At 37.8% G+C, this 17,695-nt stretch overlaps 1 protein-coding gene across 1 annotated transcript in view; it reads right to left on the bottom strand.

The window, feature by feature from the left end:
- Positions 1 to 17,695, bottom strand: part of PKP1 (plakophilin 1) — a 58,638-nt gene that overhangs the window by 34,126 nt on the left and 6,817 nt on the right. The window contains exon 2 of the mRNA XM_058177319.1: positions 9,667 to 9,767. Within this exon, the coding sequence (XP_058033302.1) occupies positions 9,667 to 9,767 (101 nt within the window). The remainder of the gene's footprint in view (positions 1 to 9,666; positions 9,768 to 17,695) is intronic.

The following is a 17,695-nucleotide window of genomic DNA, read 5'->3' as shown; positions in this document are numbered from 1 at the left end:
GCCCAAAAGGTTGGGGGCTACTGCAATAGAAGTATAAATTGGCAAAGTTTTGTTGCATCATTCAAACACTAGTTCTTGTCATAATCTAGTCTTCTTGCTGTCTTCACTCCCCAAAACATGGCTTTCCATGTTGGCAGAGACAGTCCTGCATAAGAATATACAGTATATTATTTCTTACCACCTCTAAGGACTGCCAACATTGCTGTTGAAATTACATTGTATTATCCTTAGATCCACCCAACGCCTCTATTTTTATGTCAGTGTAATAGGAATGAGGATGTCCAACATGTACTTGCTCAAAGCAGTTTTCAACTTATTTTCCTATCACTAAAATCTAATGCAAACTTTCAAAAAACTTCAAATAAAATTCTACATTTATTTATATAGATATTTATCACAGGTTTTAGAAAACTTCAAAGAAACAAGAAATAAGTGGCTTTTCATATGTTCTGTTGCCATTAAAGACTTATCAGCCCTAACCTGTGGAGCAATTGTTGTGGGATATAGTTCAGCAATATCCAGAAGGCCATGCGCACAAGTATACAAGATCCTCTACATATGATAATAATAAATAACTCTGTTCTGAGGGCAGGAAATTGTAAATCATCTTTTATGCATCCATTTTAGTCTCAACTTTATTCATTTATTTTATTATGGTATAATGTGATGCCCATTTTCACATATTTGAAGTTGCTAATTTTAAATAAAACATGTATCTGTATAAACCAATCTAAATGCTTGATTTACAAAGAAGGCATTTCCGTTATGTTCAATGGCATATACTCACATTGTATATACATTACACTGCAACTTTAGCCTAAACAATTGCAACTAACTTGATATTCTGACAATAATGTGTGAATGCTAGTACAATACCTGTTGCCATAGAGGCATATATATTCTACCAGTATTTAATAGCATCTGCGGCGATTTTGTGGGATTCTTTTTATTTTAGCTGTATCTGATTACGAATTTCCTGCTGCTTGGCTAGAGTTCTGATAGATGCTTTCTAATACATCTGGAAGGTACCAGCTAAAGAAGGTCTGATTTAAATCTACCCCATGAAGAATTTTGTTAATGAATGCCTAATTTGCTCATCAAAATTCCGGGAGACATTTTGTAAGCAAAAATGTAGCCTTGCTGAAATTTTGACACCTGCCAGTTACTGGCAAATATAGCCATCTATACTCCCGCCCCCATTCCAATGAGAAGTTCAGTTCTGGTGTAACCTAACATACCTATTGAAGGAAGAGCTATGTGAACTTGAAAGTTTATACTTAACTTTCAGAGGAAAGGTTTCAGGGATACACTTCATGTTTCTACATAAAAGGAAATACACTGAATTGGGGAGCACACAAAAATGTTAGCACCCCCTATACTTTGGAAAATCTTAGAAAGAAAAGTGGTCTGCCTTAATACACTCATAAAACTAAAGTAACCCATTTTAAGGATCAAATATTTGGAGGGAAAATCTTCAATCTTCTTTGCAGGTAAATATAATAACATATTACAATACAGTAAACCAAAAAGCCACTTTGATTCTTGAAAAAGAATGAGACGTAGGACTCTAAAAGGGTTTTGATAATGAGCTTCTTTTCACACAAACCAAGCTGTTTTTCCATCTCTCTACAAACTATATTTTCGGTGTTGCACCCCACCCAGTCTGTACTTGCACTGACTTGCCTCTTTTTTGTTGAACAAAAAAAAAAAAAAGCCTTTCCAAAACTCAAAACATGGCATTCACAATTCCCAAGACTTACTGGGAAAAAGAATATGTTAATATCTCATTTGTAATGAAAACTAGTTTCTCATTCCAAAATGCAATCTCTTCCCACAAACACAGAATAAGCTATGTAGATGCATACATATCTGTGCACACCTTTTTTGTTTGTTCTCCTTCCAGATGCATGATGTGGATACTTGCAAAAGAAAACAGAAGTCGCACACAAATAATATGTTTAGTCTTTAATGTGAACCTAATAGCTAGCTTTTGTTTGCAGTTAATGCCCCAGGGACTAGACATCTCTGCCAAATTGCTGTTTTGACATCCCTCGTTACTGGAATAAAAACACATGTTAACTTATAAAATAAACCTAGCTGCCACTGCTTTTTTAATCTCTCTCAACCAACATATAGGGCTTTTCTTCATGGCTTTATTCATCTGTGTTCTTCTTGTTCTTGAGTCAGCAGAAAAGGATGCCAAGGTTAATTGGACTATGCTGACAACCAAACTCTAATTTGGCTCCGTAACAATGATACCGCCTTTACAGGTTTCATATAGGATAAATTGAAAAGAGTCATTCGTGGATTCCCTGGATTTATTTCCCTTCCCACTAAACATTACCTGCTGATGGGAAACCCAACACTAATTGGTCGCCTTAACATGTTCTAGAGAGGAATGGGCTGAGCAGGTATAGCCACCTCTCAAATCCCTTGAATAAAAGCTCACCTACAGAATTCCATGGCAGCAATCAATCACCCTGAATGTTTCTGACATCAGCACCGGAGGAATATAAAAACCATGCTTAAAAAAAACCCCAGCCAATTAGTCATATGCATGGGGAAGTAAATAAAAGAGAGTTCTCTAGGTACATTGTTAGAGCCCGCTCTCATTACCCCTCCATCAGTGGTGGTATTCAGTCAGTCTATCCGGTTCAGGCAAACCAGTAGGGGCAGCTGTGGGAGGCTCCACCCACCCGCCCAGACGTCATCACCTCCTGTTTTTGACCCTCTGCGCATGTGCGGAAGGCTCGCAAAGGCTCGCACGCGCTCACATTTGCAAACCGGTATTGAAGGTAAGTGAATATCACCCCTGCCCTCCATGTTATGCAGCCAAACTCACAGTTGAACAAAGGGCACAGAATGAACTAGAAAGGATTGATTGAAAGTAATCCATCATGGAAATGGCAATGCTGGCAACTTGTGACTGTGGCCAGCATCACTCAGAAGTCACCAGTGAGCATGAAAATATCAGCAGAAGATAAAATGGCACAAATATTATCATCCACCAAATAATGATAGAAATAAGTATGGCCACACATAAAACTTTGCTGGTGAAAGGAAAATCTGTAATGAAAGTATCTAGAACAACATCCACAATACAGAGTGTTACAATTTGATTCTCTTGTAGTCTCAACTGATCTCCTGTACAGCACAGCATTAGTCCTCTTTTTTTAATCATATGTAAATCTATCTTTAAAAGAAAACATTCTGAGTATTATTTAAAAGCGTAAGGGATTTAAAAGGTATTATTTAAAACACCTGCATCATGTCTGACCAGCACAGAGAAGCATTGCATAAGCAAAGCATAAGCAAATACCTCGGCACACAGCATCGCTCTCCAGTTAAAGCCAAAATGGAGGTGACACGAGGCTGGCTCCGGGGGATTACAAATGCTTCTTTGCGGGAGGGGGTCTTTCCCGCTGCCTTGAAAGAGGCCGTGGTGAGACCTCTCCTCAAGAAGCCTTCCCTGGACCCAGCTGTTTTAGGGAATTACCGGCCAGTCTCCAATCTTCGCTTTACGGCGAAGGTTGTAGAGAGTGCTGTGGCGTGGCAGCTACCCCAGTACCTGGATAAAGTTGTCTATCTAGACCCGTTCCAGTCCGGCTTTCGGCCCGGATACAGTACAGAGACAGCTTTGGTCGCGCTGGTGGATGATCTCTGGAGGGTCAGGGATAGGGGTTATTCCTCTGCCCTGGTCCTATTAGACCTCTCAGCGGCTTTTGATACCATCGACCATGGTATCCTGCTGCGCCGGTTGGAGGGGTTGGGAGTGGGAGGCACCGTTTATCGGTGGTTCTCCTCCTACCTCTCTGACCGGACGCAGACGGTGTTGACAGGGGGGCAGAGATCGACTCCTAGGTGCCTCATGTGTGGGGTGCCACAGGGATCAATTCTCTCACCCCTCCTGTTCAACATCTATATGAAGCCGCTGGGTGAGATCACCAGTGGCTTTGGGGTGAGATACCAACTGTACGCTGATGATACTCAGCTGTACTTTTCCACCCCGGGCCACCCCAGTGAAGCTGTTGAAGTGCTGTCCCGGTGTTTGGAAGCCGAATGGGTCTGGATGGGGAGGAACAGGCTCAAACTTAATCCCTCCAAGACGGAGTGGCTGTGGATGCCGGCAGCTCAGTACAGTCAGGGATGCGGCTGTCTATCGGGGGTGAGTCGTTGGCCCCGATGGAGAAGGTACGCAACTTGGGTGTGCTCCTGGATGGTCGGTTGTCCTTTGAGATCATTTGACGACCGTCTCCAGGAGAGCTTTTTATCAGGTTCGTCTGATCTGCCAGTTGCGTCCCTTTCTGGACCGGGATGCCCTATGCACGGTCACTCATGCTCTCGTTACCTCTCGTCTGGACTACTGCAATGCTCTCTACATGGGGCTCCCCTTGAAGAGCACCCGGAGACTTCAGCTAGTCCAGAATGCGGCTGCGCGGGTTATTGAGGGAGCGGTTCGGAGCTCCCACGTAACACCTATCCTGCGCAGACTGCACTGGCTACCTGTTGTTTTCTGGGTGCGCTTCAAGGTATTGGTTACCACCTTTAAAGCTCTCCATGGTTTAGGACCGGGCTACTTACGGGACCGTCTACTGCCGGCCTCTATTTCCCAGCGTCCAGTGCGTTCCCACAGAGAGGGACTCCTCAGGGTGCCGTCAGCCAAACAGTGCCGACTGGCGGCCTCCAGGGGGAGGGCCTTCTCTGTGGGGGCTCCTACCCTGTGGAACGAGCTTCCCCTCGGGCTTCAACAACTACCTGACCTTAGGACCTTTCGCCGCGAACTTAAAACCTATTTATTTCGTATGGCTGGACTGGCTTGATTTTAAATTCTAAATTTTAAATTTTAATTGAATTTTGATGGGTTTTAAATTTCTGTAATTTTATGGGGTGTAATGTTATTTTAAATTTTCTGGCAAATTTGAATCAGTTTTTTAAGGGTTGTTTTAATTATGGTGTATGTTTCTGTTTGTATTTTATTTGCCTGTTCACCGCCCTGAGTCCTTCGGGAGAAGGGCGGTATACAAATTAAAACATTATTATTATTATTATTATTATTATTATTATTATTATTATTATTATTATTATTATTATTATTATTATTATTATTATTATTATTATTATTATTATTATTATTAAAATGACCATTGAGGACAGTGCACAATGACCAGAAGGAAGAGGGTGCACCTGCAGCAATCTGAACTGGTTTATAGGACCTTGGCAAGATCCAGTCCTCATCAATACCAAACATCAGCATGAAGGAAGTGCTGCAGTTCATGTCCATGACAAGACTTACATTGGGGGGAAATATAAAAATTGTGCATTTTAAACTGGAACAGCAAAGTGGTTGGTTGCTGCGCCATGAAGATGAGCCCTTAATAAAAACTTGATTTAAATATTGTCAGGAACAATTGGAACAGCATATGCACATTTTTCAAGGTAATAGGAAGTTTATGAAGTAGACCAGGGGTCTCCAACCTTGGTCCCTTTAAGACGTGTGGACTTCAACTCCCAGAGTTCCTCAGCCAGCTTTGCTGAAGTCCACACGTCTTAAAGGGACCAAGGTTGGAGATCCCTGAAGTAGACTGCAGTGCTCCATTTCACCAAACAGTGAGCCCCTCTGTGTGGGAGATGGGCAGTTTTAAAAATAGATAGATGATAGATGATAGATGATAGATAGATAGATAGATAGATAGATAGATAGATAGATAGATAGATAGATAGATAGATGGATGGATGGATGGATGGATGGATGGATGGATGGATGGATGGATGGATGGATGGATGAGAAGGGAGGCTACACCCAATAGTTCCCCAGTTGCAGCACAGTTTATGAAGAAAAGGCTCAACAATGAAATTAATGGAAGGGACACATCTCTCACCTGTGTCTGATACCCAACATATCCAATACCCAAGAAACAATATCAAGAAGCAATCTGGAGTGGTGAATCCAAGATTCTTTGTCTTCAAGGGCATTTGGAGGAGGTGGGGAAAAGGTGCAAAGGAGGATCAGAATCTGCTTCCTTTTCTGAAGTTGAATTCAATTGTCGATTAGAGAAATGCTCAGTTGATATGGATACTATGATATATCTACCTACTTTTTTAAACCCAGAATACAAGTATCCTCTTATAATGGAATGCATAATAACTTCTAGACTAACTGGATTGTGCTTGTCAGTCAAAAGTGTGCTGGAATATTTTTGAAAAATAGGCATCTTTCAGCATTGTTGAATGGATGCCATTAATTTCATTGTTATAAAAAATCAGGGAAAGGAATTTTTACTGCCCATTTTTTAATTAAAATATAAAATCTGAAACAGAAATTCAACTTTTTATCACAAGCAGCATTTATCATCCAGAAATGTTGAGATATTATTAGTTTAGTTATTTATTTTTTTATATCTATAAATATATTTATATATTCAAATATAAGTCTATTTGGAGACAGCCCCTCTCACTCCCAGAGTGACTTTGGGTAGTGCATTATTAAAAATGTAAACAACCCCCCCCCTAAATATTGTGTAGAGGAGACAATTAAAACAGAAATAAAATAATTAAAATTAAAAAGAAATGGCATTAACTGACCTCATGGTTGCGTGCTTCTCTATAAGCACCAAGTGAGTTGGGTCTTCCAAAAGTCCAGCCAAGTGGGGGCCCACCTCATTTCTTGAGGTGGGATATTCCAAACGGCAAAGAGAGTTAGTGTAATATTAGTGTGCGTTCTTGGCTATTGTCCGATTTCATTGGAACATTGAGTTCAGTAATATATTAATAACGATGATGTAGTACATAGGGTTGAAAGTATTTTCTGTACTTCATTTAAATAGGTCTACAATTTTCCACTTTCCCAACCAAATATAGTCCAGCACTTTTTAACACCATGAATTAAGCTTTTCTTAACACCTAACTAAATAATGACTTTTTTCACAAGGCTAATATGATTCCTAAAGCAGTTATGAATCATAATGATATGCTATATGCAGCATTTTAATGTTGTTTTAATATGGTCACTATGTATTTTTAGAAGCAGTTTTCTCTCATTCTTTACCCTGTATAACTGAGAAAGTGAAGTGCCACACCACTCAGGTAACTCAGCGGATCATCAAATAAGATGACAACTGAAAACAGTGCTGAGTGTTTCTAATTCCCTTACGTAGGCCAGCAGCCTTTTCTCAGAAACATTTGATTAAAAAAAAACTAGTTTGTTTCTCCAGCAGCAGATGGTATGAAGGTTAAAACATTTGCACGAACATGTTGAGAGGGAGTGTCTAGCAGGCCTGAGGGAAAAACCAAGGTAATAAAGTATGATGGCTTACCACTAGAGTACAACACACACCCTTGATTTTGCTTGCCAAAAGAATTCAACTCAGTATATAGCACACAAGTGGAACACATAAACTTGAAAAACCAACAACAGTAAGCCTAAATACCATGGTTCTGTTAGATATACCTACGTTTTATATCAGGGGTCTCCAAATTCTGGGAGTTGAAGTCCATAAGTCTTAGAGTGGCCAAGGTTGGAGACCTCTGTTTTATATTTTTAACTGAATTGATACTTTTTTTTTTACTTTAGTTCTGGAAGGCATGGGGACAATTTAGCATATGTTCATTTATTTGTTAGATTTGTGTTCTTTTCTTCCTGAATTGATTAAAAGGGTAGTGGCTTGAAGGGACATTAAGTTAGTATTGTTTCCTCTTCTCTCTCTTTCTCTCCCTTTCACACACACAACAGACATACATCACACTTGCGCTAATATTCCAATTATTTTAACACATTTTATTTCTAACTTTGATTGCCATACATCCTAGTTATACAATTTCCCACAAAACCCAAAAAGCTATTTTTGTTCAACTATTTGCAATCAGTGCATATGCTGGACATCAAGTTCCATATACATTTCACTAGGAGACTAACAAATGATGTTAGTAAAGGCATCTCCTATTATATTTCGTTTACCACATAGTTTTCACAGGCTCTTATCCTGACAGCTTAATTTTCTCTGACAGTTTAATTTTAGACAGACAGAATGGTTTCCTTTTTCATACCTGGAAGCTGTTCAGTTGCCTTTGACTCAAGGTTTTCCAGCCCCTTGGGGGTGATGGTTAGTGTCCATATATATAAGCATGAAAACTCTTTCTGAATCTAAATTAATCTTGAGTTGATTGGCCTTACATTTTAATCAACTGTGCATAGGATTTTCATCCTCTTTTTATTTTAGTATAAAATTAAAAGCTTCAGATGGCTTGTTGACTTTTCAAAGCAGCCATCCTGTATTCCTGATTAGAATATCCATTGGGGGAAAATCCTAGATTACAATGTAGAGCATGGGTGTCAAATTCGTGTCACATTGCTATCATGTGATGTTTTTCCCATTCGCGGGCTGGGGTGGGTGTGGCCTGCATGTGACGAATTCAGCCTGTGGGCCACCAGTTTAACACCCCGATGTAGAGTATTTCCCAGAGCCATTTAAGGAGAAGGAGGAGGAGGAGGAGGAGGGGGAGGAGGGGGAGGAGGAGGAGGAGGAGGAGAAGGAGAAAGAGAAGGAGGAGGAAGGAAAGAAGGAGGAGGAGGAGGAGGAGAAGAAGAAGAAGATGGCTGACCTAATTGAATAAAGCTGTTGACTTTGAACCTACTGATAGAATTTTCCATTGCACCAAGGGAAATATAGTAGCAAAGGGCTTGGTTGGCAGGATGAGATGCTACACTGGCTTCATTTGAGCATCTGCTATCTAAGCTGTCTATCTAAGACAACTACTATGCTCAGTTCAATGGGTTTTTTTATTAAAAATGTCAACTATATGTTTATATATTTTTGTTTATGTTATATGTTTAACAGAAGCTACAGCTTATGTTAAAAGGCTGACCAATTTTGATATAGCCTTTAGTCATTTAATATTTTTAACTGACTAACTATGATTAACCAGGAAATAAAACGCATTCTAATTTCTCTGAAACAATATACCTGCACTGATATCAATTTCTATCTCTTATCCCTAAAAGACCTTTAAATCTACTCATCTGCCCTGCTTAAAGAAACATAGAATTCAATGTCTATTGTATGTAGACATCCCCAGTTCCAACTTATTCCAAGATCCATTTAGAAATGGATTATCAAGAAACACAAGGGGACAATTGTTGGTCTTCAGATTTCCCCAATTAACCACTCTACAGATGCATTAGAACCATAATCACCTAGATTTTCACCAGCAAGATAATTATAGATTTCAATAGTTAACACTTTGCTTACAAATGCTGACTGTATCTATATGCATTTAAAGAAAAGCATAGAATTGCAATGTTTTCAAAAGAAACTTATTTGAAAATATGAACCTTCTATTTCTATAAAGTAATGCCTTAATTTAATCTACATTAGGCCTTTACAACCATAAAATGCAACATATAATACACATAGAATTGTAGCAAATAAGACTGGTATTCTTTGGTTACTGGAGTATTATACAAAATCAAATTAATACTTTTCAATCATCAGAAAGCTGTTGATTATGTCTTTGAATAAACTAACTATTCCATCTTCCAGTCCTTCTCAACACAGCTTTAAATAAGCCTGGGAATGATTTGAGTTTCTTACTCCTGACCATATGACCAAAATAAATAAATAAAAAATAAACAAACAAATAAGCAAACAAACAAAAAACACAAAATTTTACCGTATGGCCCCAGTTATTGGTTCCTGTGTGGGCTTTGGCATAATAGCTACCACGGGCTGTTCCATAGTTATAGCCATCAGACAAACCATCATACATCGAACCTGCAAATACAGCAAGAATGAATGAAAAAAAGATTAATTTTTATCTCTGATTTTGTTTTAGTATTTGACTCAGATGCCCACTTTGTGTTAAAAAAGAATCATATGACATATGACATAAATGAAATATTACCATGTTGTACATGTGGCTATCATAAAGAAAAATCCTACATAAGAAGCTATTGGCAAAGTTCAGGGGACACATGCTATATGAAGCATAAATTTAAAGCTGTGCATATTTCAAGAAGAACTGAATTCTGAAATGTTACATTTTAGTAGATTATGTAATGAAATAATCATTTCTGTTTTAGACAAATGATTCAGCTGGCCACTCAACATAGCCAACTTAAACGGATTATGCTTATGTTACTTAATTCTGAATATACTGTTAAGTGGGATTTCCCACTATTTATTTAAGTAGGGTTCTGCCAGTCTGACCAATATGATAACCATGGGAGCCCCCAAAAGAAACTAATACCATGGGAATAGCCATGCCTTGAAGGTCAGTATGGCCTAATTCTGCAGTCTTTAAAGTTATCTTGAAAACCTGTAGCTCTTCCCACAGAAACAAGGCTAGTATGATGTACAAACCCATGCTGTGTCTTTTGAACCCATCTTCCCTCAAGAGAGTGTGTCTTCATTTGCTTTTATTGCTATGATTCTTAAGTGAGTCAGTCCAGCACAATAACCACTAATACCACATTGACTGCCATGGAATATAATAATATAGAAATATTGAATCAAAATCTTAATCACTTCAGCAATAAAGAGTAGAATTGAATAACTCCTTAATAGCTAATTACAGAGACAATGTCTAAAATGACTTACAAAAATTTCACTGACAGTGTACCTCAGTGGGAGACACTCAAAATCTGATTAAAGGAAATGAATAGCATTTAAGTTTAAAGATTAAAGTTTAAAGACTTTTCTAAGCAATGAACTTTCATCAAAGGTTACAAAAATTGTAAACTGAAGTAATTTACAATATCTGTCTGTTTTATAGGTGTGCTATATAGATATCATGTTTTACTATATTTATTGTGTTCTGATACCATCACTCTTAACAACTCTTAAAAATTCATTATCAGAAAAATAGCAACTGTCCCTACACACTGTAAAGCAATAGCAATAGCATTTAGGCTTATACACAACACTCTCTGGGGTGTTTTATAATGTAAGCATTATTTGCATATTGCCCCAACAATCTGGGTCCTCATTTTACCAACTTCACAAGGATGGAAGGCCGAGTGTCAAGTGTGGAAATCAGGAAATTCAGGCAGTTCAAATCAGGGGTGATGATATTCAGCAGGTTCTGAAAGGGTTTGGAGAACTGGTAGTGGAAATTTTGAGGAGTCCAGAGAACTGGCAAATACCACCTCTGGCTGGCCCCAGAGTGGGGAGGGAATGGGGATTTTGCAGTATCCTTCCCCTGCCATGCCCACCAAGCCATACCCACCACACCCAACAACCACGCCCACAGAACCAGTAGTAAAAAAAAAATGAATTCCACCACTGGTTCAAATTTATATAAGGGTTTATTACAAGTTTAAGTTCTCTACAAGAATCTGAACTACTAATGATCAAAGCAGATCAGCAGTAGATAAGAGTCACTGGAATTCAAGCTGGGCGAAATTTAGATCTCTTGTGGGCATGAAGAGACTCAAGGCTGAAAACGTGTTTGACGCCTTTCTCGGGCTCCGCTTGGTCACCTCCTCAACTCCAGCTGGTGTGCAAAGTTTGCCTGCACTACTGCACTTTAACCAATGCAGCACTAGGGCTTCTTATCAATCAGTAAAAGCAGAATAAAAATAAGCAAAAAACAGGCTCAATGGCAATAATTTTCATCCCCCAAAAGTCTGCTCTCACATTTGGTTTTCAACAGTTTTCAGAAGGCCACCTGGATAAGTGCTAGCCCAACCTTATGAAGGAAACCTTTCGAAATATGGGGACTGAAATGGCAAAACTTTAACTGCACCTCCCCATCAAGTTTTGAATAACTAAAGAAGTTTTGATAGTGTGCACATACTGGATAGGTATATGGAAAAGCCAGTACAGTAGATCCCTTTGTGCCAAGCCATACAGGGCATTACAGGTTAAAATGAATATTTCACTTGAAAACCTGTTGATAACAAAAGCAGTGACCATAAAACAGGTCTTATGTGATTAATGGTACCTTGGATTTACCAATAAGCAGGCCACTGCACTTTGAACCATTTGCAGTTTTCAAGTAATCTTCAAAGCCAGCTCATGTATTATTCCATTGGATAGTGGAAGCACAAGACTCACAATTTTCACAGCCTCTTGATCTGGGTAACCGGTATAGACATAGCCTTTACCAGCCTATCTGATAGTAACCTGAGGCCAGGAATTGTCCCATGTTGTGGATCTGCTCTTTCAGGGGTTGCTGATGCTTCATATACAGGAGGAGGAGGAGGAGGAGGAGGAAAGAAGAAACTAATTAACCTGTAGTTAATTTTTAATTATGTTTATTCTAACTCCCCCTGCCCCGCTTCAACTCAACCAGGTGACTCTATGTGACTTGCAATTCTAGAACTAAAATTAAGAAATAATTGAAACAATTAAAAAACATTAAAACAATAAAAACATCCATCAAAGAACTGAATGACCTAAGCCTGAGGTTATTACTGGCTGACAACTTTATCTGTGCCCTAAGCAGTATTGTACCTGTTTTTTCCCCTGCATTTGTATAATCTACATCTGTAGATGCACAGCTAACTACCACCATTACTTCAAAACATGCCCTTGGAGAAATATGTTTCTAAAACCACAGTTATGTTAAACCTGTTTACCACAAATAAGAAAGTTGTATCTCCAACACAGGGGCCAGAACACTTTTGCAAAACTTTGGCACAGGCCCCCAAAATTTTTGGTGAGATCAATTGCTTTTGAACTTCAATTGGACATGTAAATACTAACATAGTTTGTTCCAGATGCACAATAAATATTGCTTAACAGCTCTAAAGAAAAAAAGCTGCCTATGAGCCGTCACTATCTCATATTCTGACATCTCAGAGCATGGGCATTTGGAGGGTAGGTTAAAAAAAAATCAACAATATACTTACTTGATTCAGAAGCCTAATATGGTATAGAAGTAGATAAGTATCTGTAGAAACAGAGTCCTCTTTCCTGAAAAGTTAAGTTTCTCCATGCTGTTTCCTGAAGTCCTCCCCTTTGACTCATTGCTTAGATTTTCTATATTTGCTCAATGCCTATTCCAGATACTTATTCTTACACAAGAATAAACATATCTCATAGGAGGGGGAAAATGACTTTTTTTTTCAGAAAATAGCAAAAATACTATTTACTTTTGATTCATTATATGCTGTCAAGTCACCCTTGACTTCTAATGATAACATAGATTTTATCCATGAAGATCTTTTGTAATCTGATTTTTAGGTCTTCAACATCATCACTATAAATGAGTCAATCCACCTTTCCTCTTCATCAGCATTTGACCCTTCCCCAGAGAGATAAATCTTTGCATAATGTATCCAAAGTAGGAAAAGCCTGTTCATTTGTGCCTTGAATGATAATCCCCAGTTAATTTTTTCATTATCTGTTTGTTTGATTTCTTGACTGTCCATGGTATAGGATTCATAATATTATTTTATTTTATTATTATTTTATTTTTCAAATTTATATACCGCCCTATCTCCCTAAGGACTCAGGGCGGTTCACAGGCAGTTAAAATACATATAATAATAGTCCTCTCCATCACCAAAAGTTCTAAATTATCAATGTTCCCCTCTCATGCTTCTGCAGGTCCAACTTTCTCTTCCATAGAGTGTTCCCAGGAACACTATAGCTTGCCTATTTGAATATATTTTCTAGATCTTCATGGTTGTCTATCAAGTGTTAGTCTGCAGTGTATTTCTTGACTGCTGGTTCCTTTATTGTTGATGGTTGATCCTCAAAAGCAGAAGCTACCCACTTTGATAACTTCACTGTCATTTCTCAGGCTGTTTATGGTACTGATGTCATTAGTTTGGGATTCTTTATGTTTAATTTTAGTTCCATTTTTTTCATTGCATCCATTGACTTTTATTACTAGCAACCATTTGCAAGCAGATCCTTTGAATTTTGGCTATCAGGATAGTGTTGTCAGTTTTTATTTACTTTTAAAAGCCCTATATGTCCAACACATCTACAGACTCCATGGAGTTCCTAAACGGATAATCTCAGACCGGGGGGTGCAATTCACTTCGAAGTGTATATAACATTGGCTGATTTTTGGAGCACCCAACAGTTCTAACAGTTTAGGACTGGATCATTGATCACAATTTTTAATGTATAAAAGAAATCAAATAAATTTTTAAATATCTAATTTCAGCTGAAACTGTATGTTATAAAAATTCTATATAATTTTCATTTTATTCTAGCCTTGTATGTCTAGACTGAACTCATGCTGAGTCTCACACATTTATGAATGAAGATGAATATACTTGTCCCAGGATGATGTCCCAGGATCCAATCTGGGTCAGTCACTGGGACCAGAGGTTTTGTCTGGTCCCAGTGACTGACCCAGATTGGCCCCTCATAAATTGTTATTTTAACTTTGCCTTGTCCTGGCCTTATATTACTTAATCATGTGTTCTATATTAGCCAAGCTCCCAACAAAGTTCTCTACAACAGGGGTCTCCAACCTTGGCCACTTTAAGACTTGTGGACTTCAACTCCCAGAATTCCTCAGCCAGCAAAGCTGCTCTATAATATACAAATTTACAAAGCACTGTGAGATCATTATGCTAGATTGTTTCCAAATACACAAAGAAATTTGGTTTATACATTGCATCCACAGATGCACCTTAGCAGCCAAAGTCATAAGTAGAATTTATAAAGTTCAAATAATTTAAAAAGGTCCAACATTTCCTATTCTTCTTGAGCTAGGACTTTGGGCTTTTTTAAACCTATTTTTCTTGTCTGCTTGTTCATAGAAAAGCTATCTATAGTTTACTTTCCATAGATATTTAAGAAGGCTACTGGTAGTACTATTAGCCAAAACAAAATAGTAGCCTTAGGTGATTCTTCCTGGGAAAAACATCCATGGAAAAAAGAACTCGGTTATACCTCCAAGTGGTGGTAGTTGTCAAGATTCTACATCAACAGTGTTGAAGACCAATTGAAATTACTAATCTACTTATGTTTTCTCTTCTAAATGGGACAAAAAGTTCTAGAGTTTTTTTTCCCTTCTTCTTCTTCTTCTTTTTTTTTGCTTTGGGCTGAAAAATGTATTAGAGCAATATTACTATATCATCAACATTATTATATCATTAATATTTCTATATTACCGGTAATAATTAGCATCTATAATAGAGGTAGGCATGAATATTATTTTTAAATGTTCCATTAAATTTTGGGCAGACTCCAACCATTTCTTAAAGGTAAGACTCCTCCCAAATGTTCAAGCACTACTGAAAACACTCAAACAGAGGAGTTCCATCGTCATCTCATCCCCAGGATTTAATTGAAGTGTGGGAAGTCAGGGACGCCGTACATTGCTAGAGGGATTATTGAACAAATAGAGGCAGAACATTCTCATGCACCTGTTAGCCAACTTGTAACTACCTACAGTACATGCAAAAATACCACAAACCATTTTTGAGGACTTTCCCAGAATTCTTTTCTTCTTTGGAAGAATGTCAAAATTCTTTCAATTCAAACCAAATGAGAAATGAAAGAAAATAATGCAAAAGAAAAAAAAATCTCTGTTCAGCACTCATGTAAATCTGTACAATGAAAAAAATGCTTAGAAAAATGCTGATTTCATATGTCAATCTATATCTAATTTTGATCTGTTTTATGACTCTGTGCCTTATAATGCATGCATAAATATTGCATTGCAATTTATACATAGACTACACAGAAACAAGAAGGTGTTAGTGGAAGAAACGAGAGCTCTTGCCTCTTATCAAAAATTAATGGCATTTAACCTCCCTTTATTTCAAGCAGATTGAGATTCAAGCATGAGTTTACCTCATTCTGTAAAATCAAAGAAGCACAGAAATAGTTTATTTGGGACTATGTATATGCATGACAACAATATACTTAAACTCACATGTGTTATTGGTATGTGCCAGTAAAGGAAGATTGCTGCATCTTGGTTTACATTTTGACATTAAGAAAAAAAATGTGCTGAACACAAAATTGCCAGTGTCATATATAAAGTGACTTCAATATGCTGTAATTAAGGATTGGTAATCTTTAACAAAAGTTATCAATATTATCAAAACATGTGACTAGCTAAATAGGAGGGGGAAAAAACCCCATTAAAAATGTTTGCCTTGGAGAGACCGGAAGGGTCACGGCGAGACCGGCTGAAAAAATAGCAGGCTCCGACAAGCTCCATAAAAATCCACCTAGACAAACCGCTGTCAGGAACTCTTCAGACCAGAACCATCCTGTAGGGACAGTGAAGAAGGAGAGGCATCTTGGAAGACCAAGAGGAACAGGCAAGTTCCTCAAAAGGTCGGAGGCAGCTCTTTGGACTGGTGGCAGGGGTGGCGGCCATTGTAAAATAACCGCTCTGAAGCTGGGGCAGCTGGACTAAGTTTTTGTGCAGGAGTGGTGTTTGAATGGACTGCTGGTACCGGGTGAGTGATTGGCCAACTCACAGGTAAAAGAAAATTTCGAATTGGATTAAAAGGTGTCCTGGAGCTGAAATGAGCAGCTAATTGGCATTTGGGAAATTCTATGGAGGCAGAAGACTAAAGAGGAGATTAAAATACTAAAGCCCAAGAAAGTTTTTGTATCTATAATTGGGTTTGGAAAAATGAAAAATAATAAAAGAAAAGAACCTGAGGAAAAGTATTTTTAATATTTTGACAGCTTTGACATTTAGTTGGTTTGAAAATATTGTGGATTTGAGAGAGACATCTGCTGGCTGAAAGACAGTACTGCAATATTTGCTGGAAGAAAGAAGGGAAAATACAGCTGTGACCTTGACTACTAAAAGATAACTTGAAAATTGTGAGAACTTTTAAAGAGAATCTGTCTTTCTACATTGCTTGGTTTTGATTCTTAACAGCTGTGGAAGATAACAAATCTTTAAATTGGAGTAGACTGGATAAATAGTTAAATTGGACATTATTTGAAAACAAAAGGAGACTATGGATTTTAAATTTTAATTAAACATGATATAATTCAAAAGTTTTAACACTTTCTTAAATTGGCAATATGGAATCTTGGATGTGCGAGGAATTAATTGAGGTGATTAAAAATATGCCTGAAGTACAAAAAAGGTAATAAAAAATCAGAAATTTTGCTGAAACACACAGAACACGAAATAGGGGAGAAGGTGGTAGAAGAGAGCATAAATGAGGAGCAAGAAAATAATACTGAAGGAAAAGGAAGAAAGCAAAAAGCAGTTAGATGATTTCACTGGGATTTACAGTGGGGAAAAAAGAGTGGCGGGGGGAACATCCCCCAAAAAAGAATCAATCAAAGGGTAAAGAGGGAAATAGTGGGAAGAGATTAGGAGAAAACTTGGGGAGAACTATTCGAATAATATATCTAAAAATGAAAAAAAGGAGCCAGAAAAAAGATATAATAAACATTAAAAAAAAAAAGAAGAAGAAGTTAAAAGAATGGGATAAAAGGAGAAAATTATCAAGAAGTGGAATTTTGGAGAGACCAAGAGAAAATGGTTAAAGAAGGGAAGATTAGTGGAAAGGAGGAAGGGAAATAAGGTAAATATTATTAGATTTAAGGGAACTGTATTAATAACATTAATTGGGGATGGTCAATTAAGTTAAAGCGTTTTAACGTAAGATTTGAATATGATGGTGTATATTGCTTATAGTAAAACAGAATAGCAGATGAAATGTGAAATGGTAATTTGGTTTAATTTTGAAGACAATTGTAATTAAGAGACAACGTTGAAATGTTAAAAAGTAGGATGGGGATTTTGAGAA

This window comes from Ahaetulla prasina, chromosome 3 (assembly GCF_028640845.1).
Source record: "Ahaetulla prasina isolate Xishuangbanna chromosome 3, ASM2864084v1, whole genome shotgun sequence".
Taxonomy (NCBI): Eukaryota; Metazoa; Chordata; class Lepidosauria; order Squamata; family Colubridae; genus Ahaetulla; species Ahaetulla prasina.
Note: the sequence above shows the minus strand (reverse complement) of the source record. Positions and strands in the feature narration are given on the sequence as shown.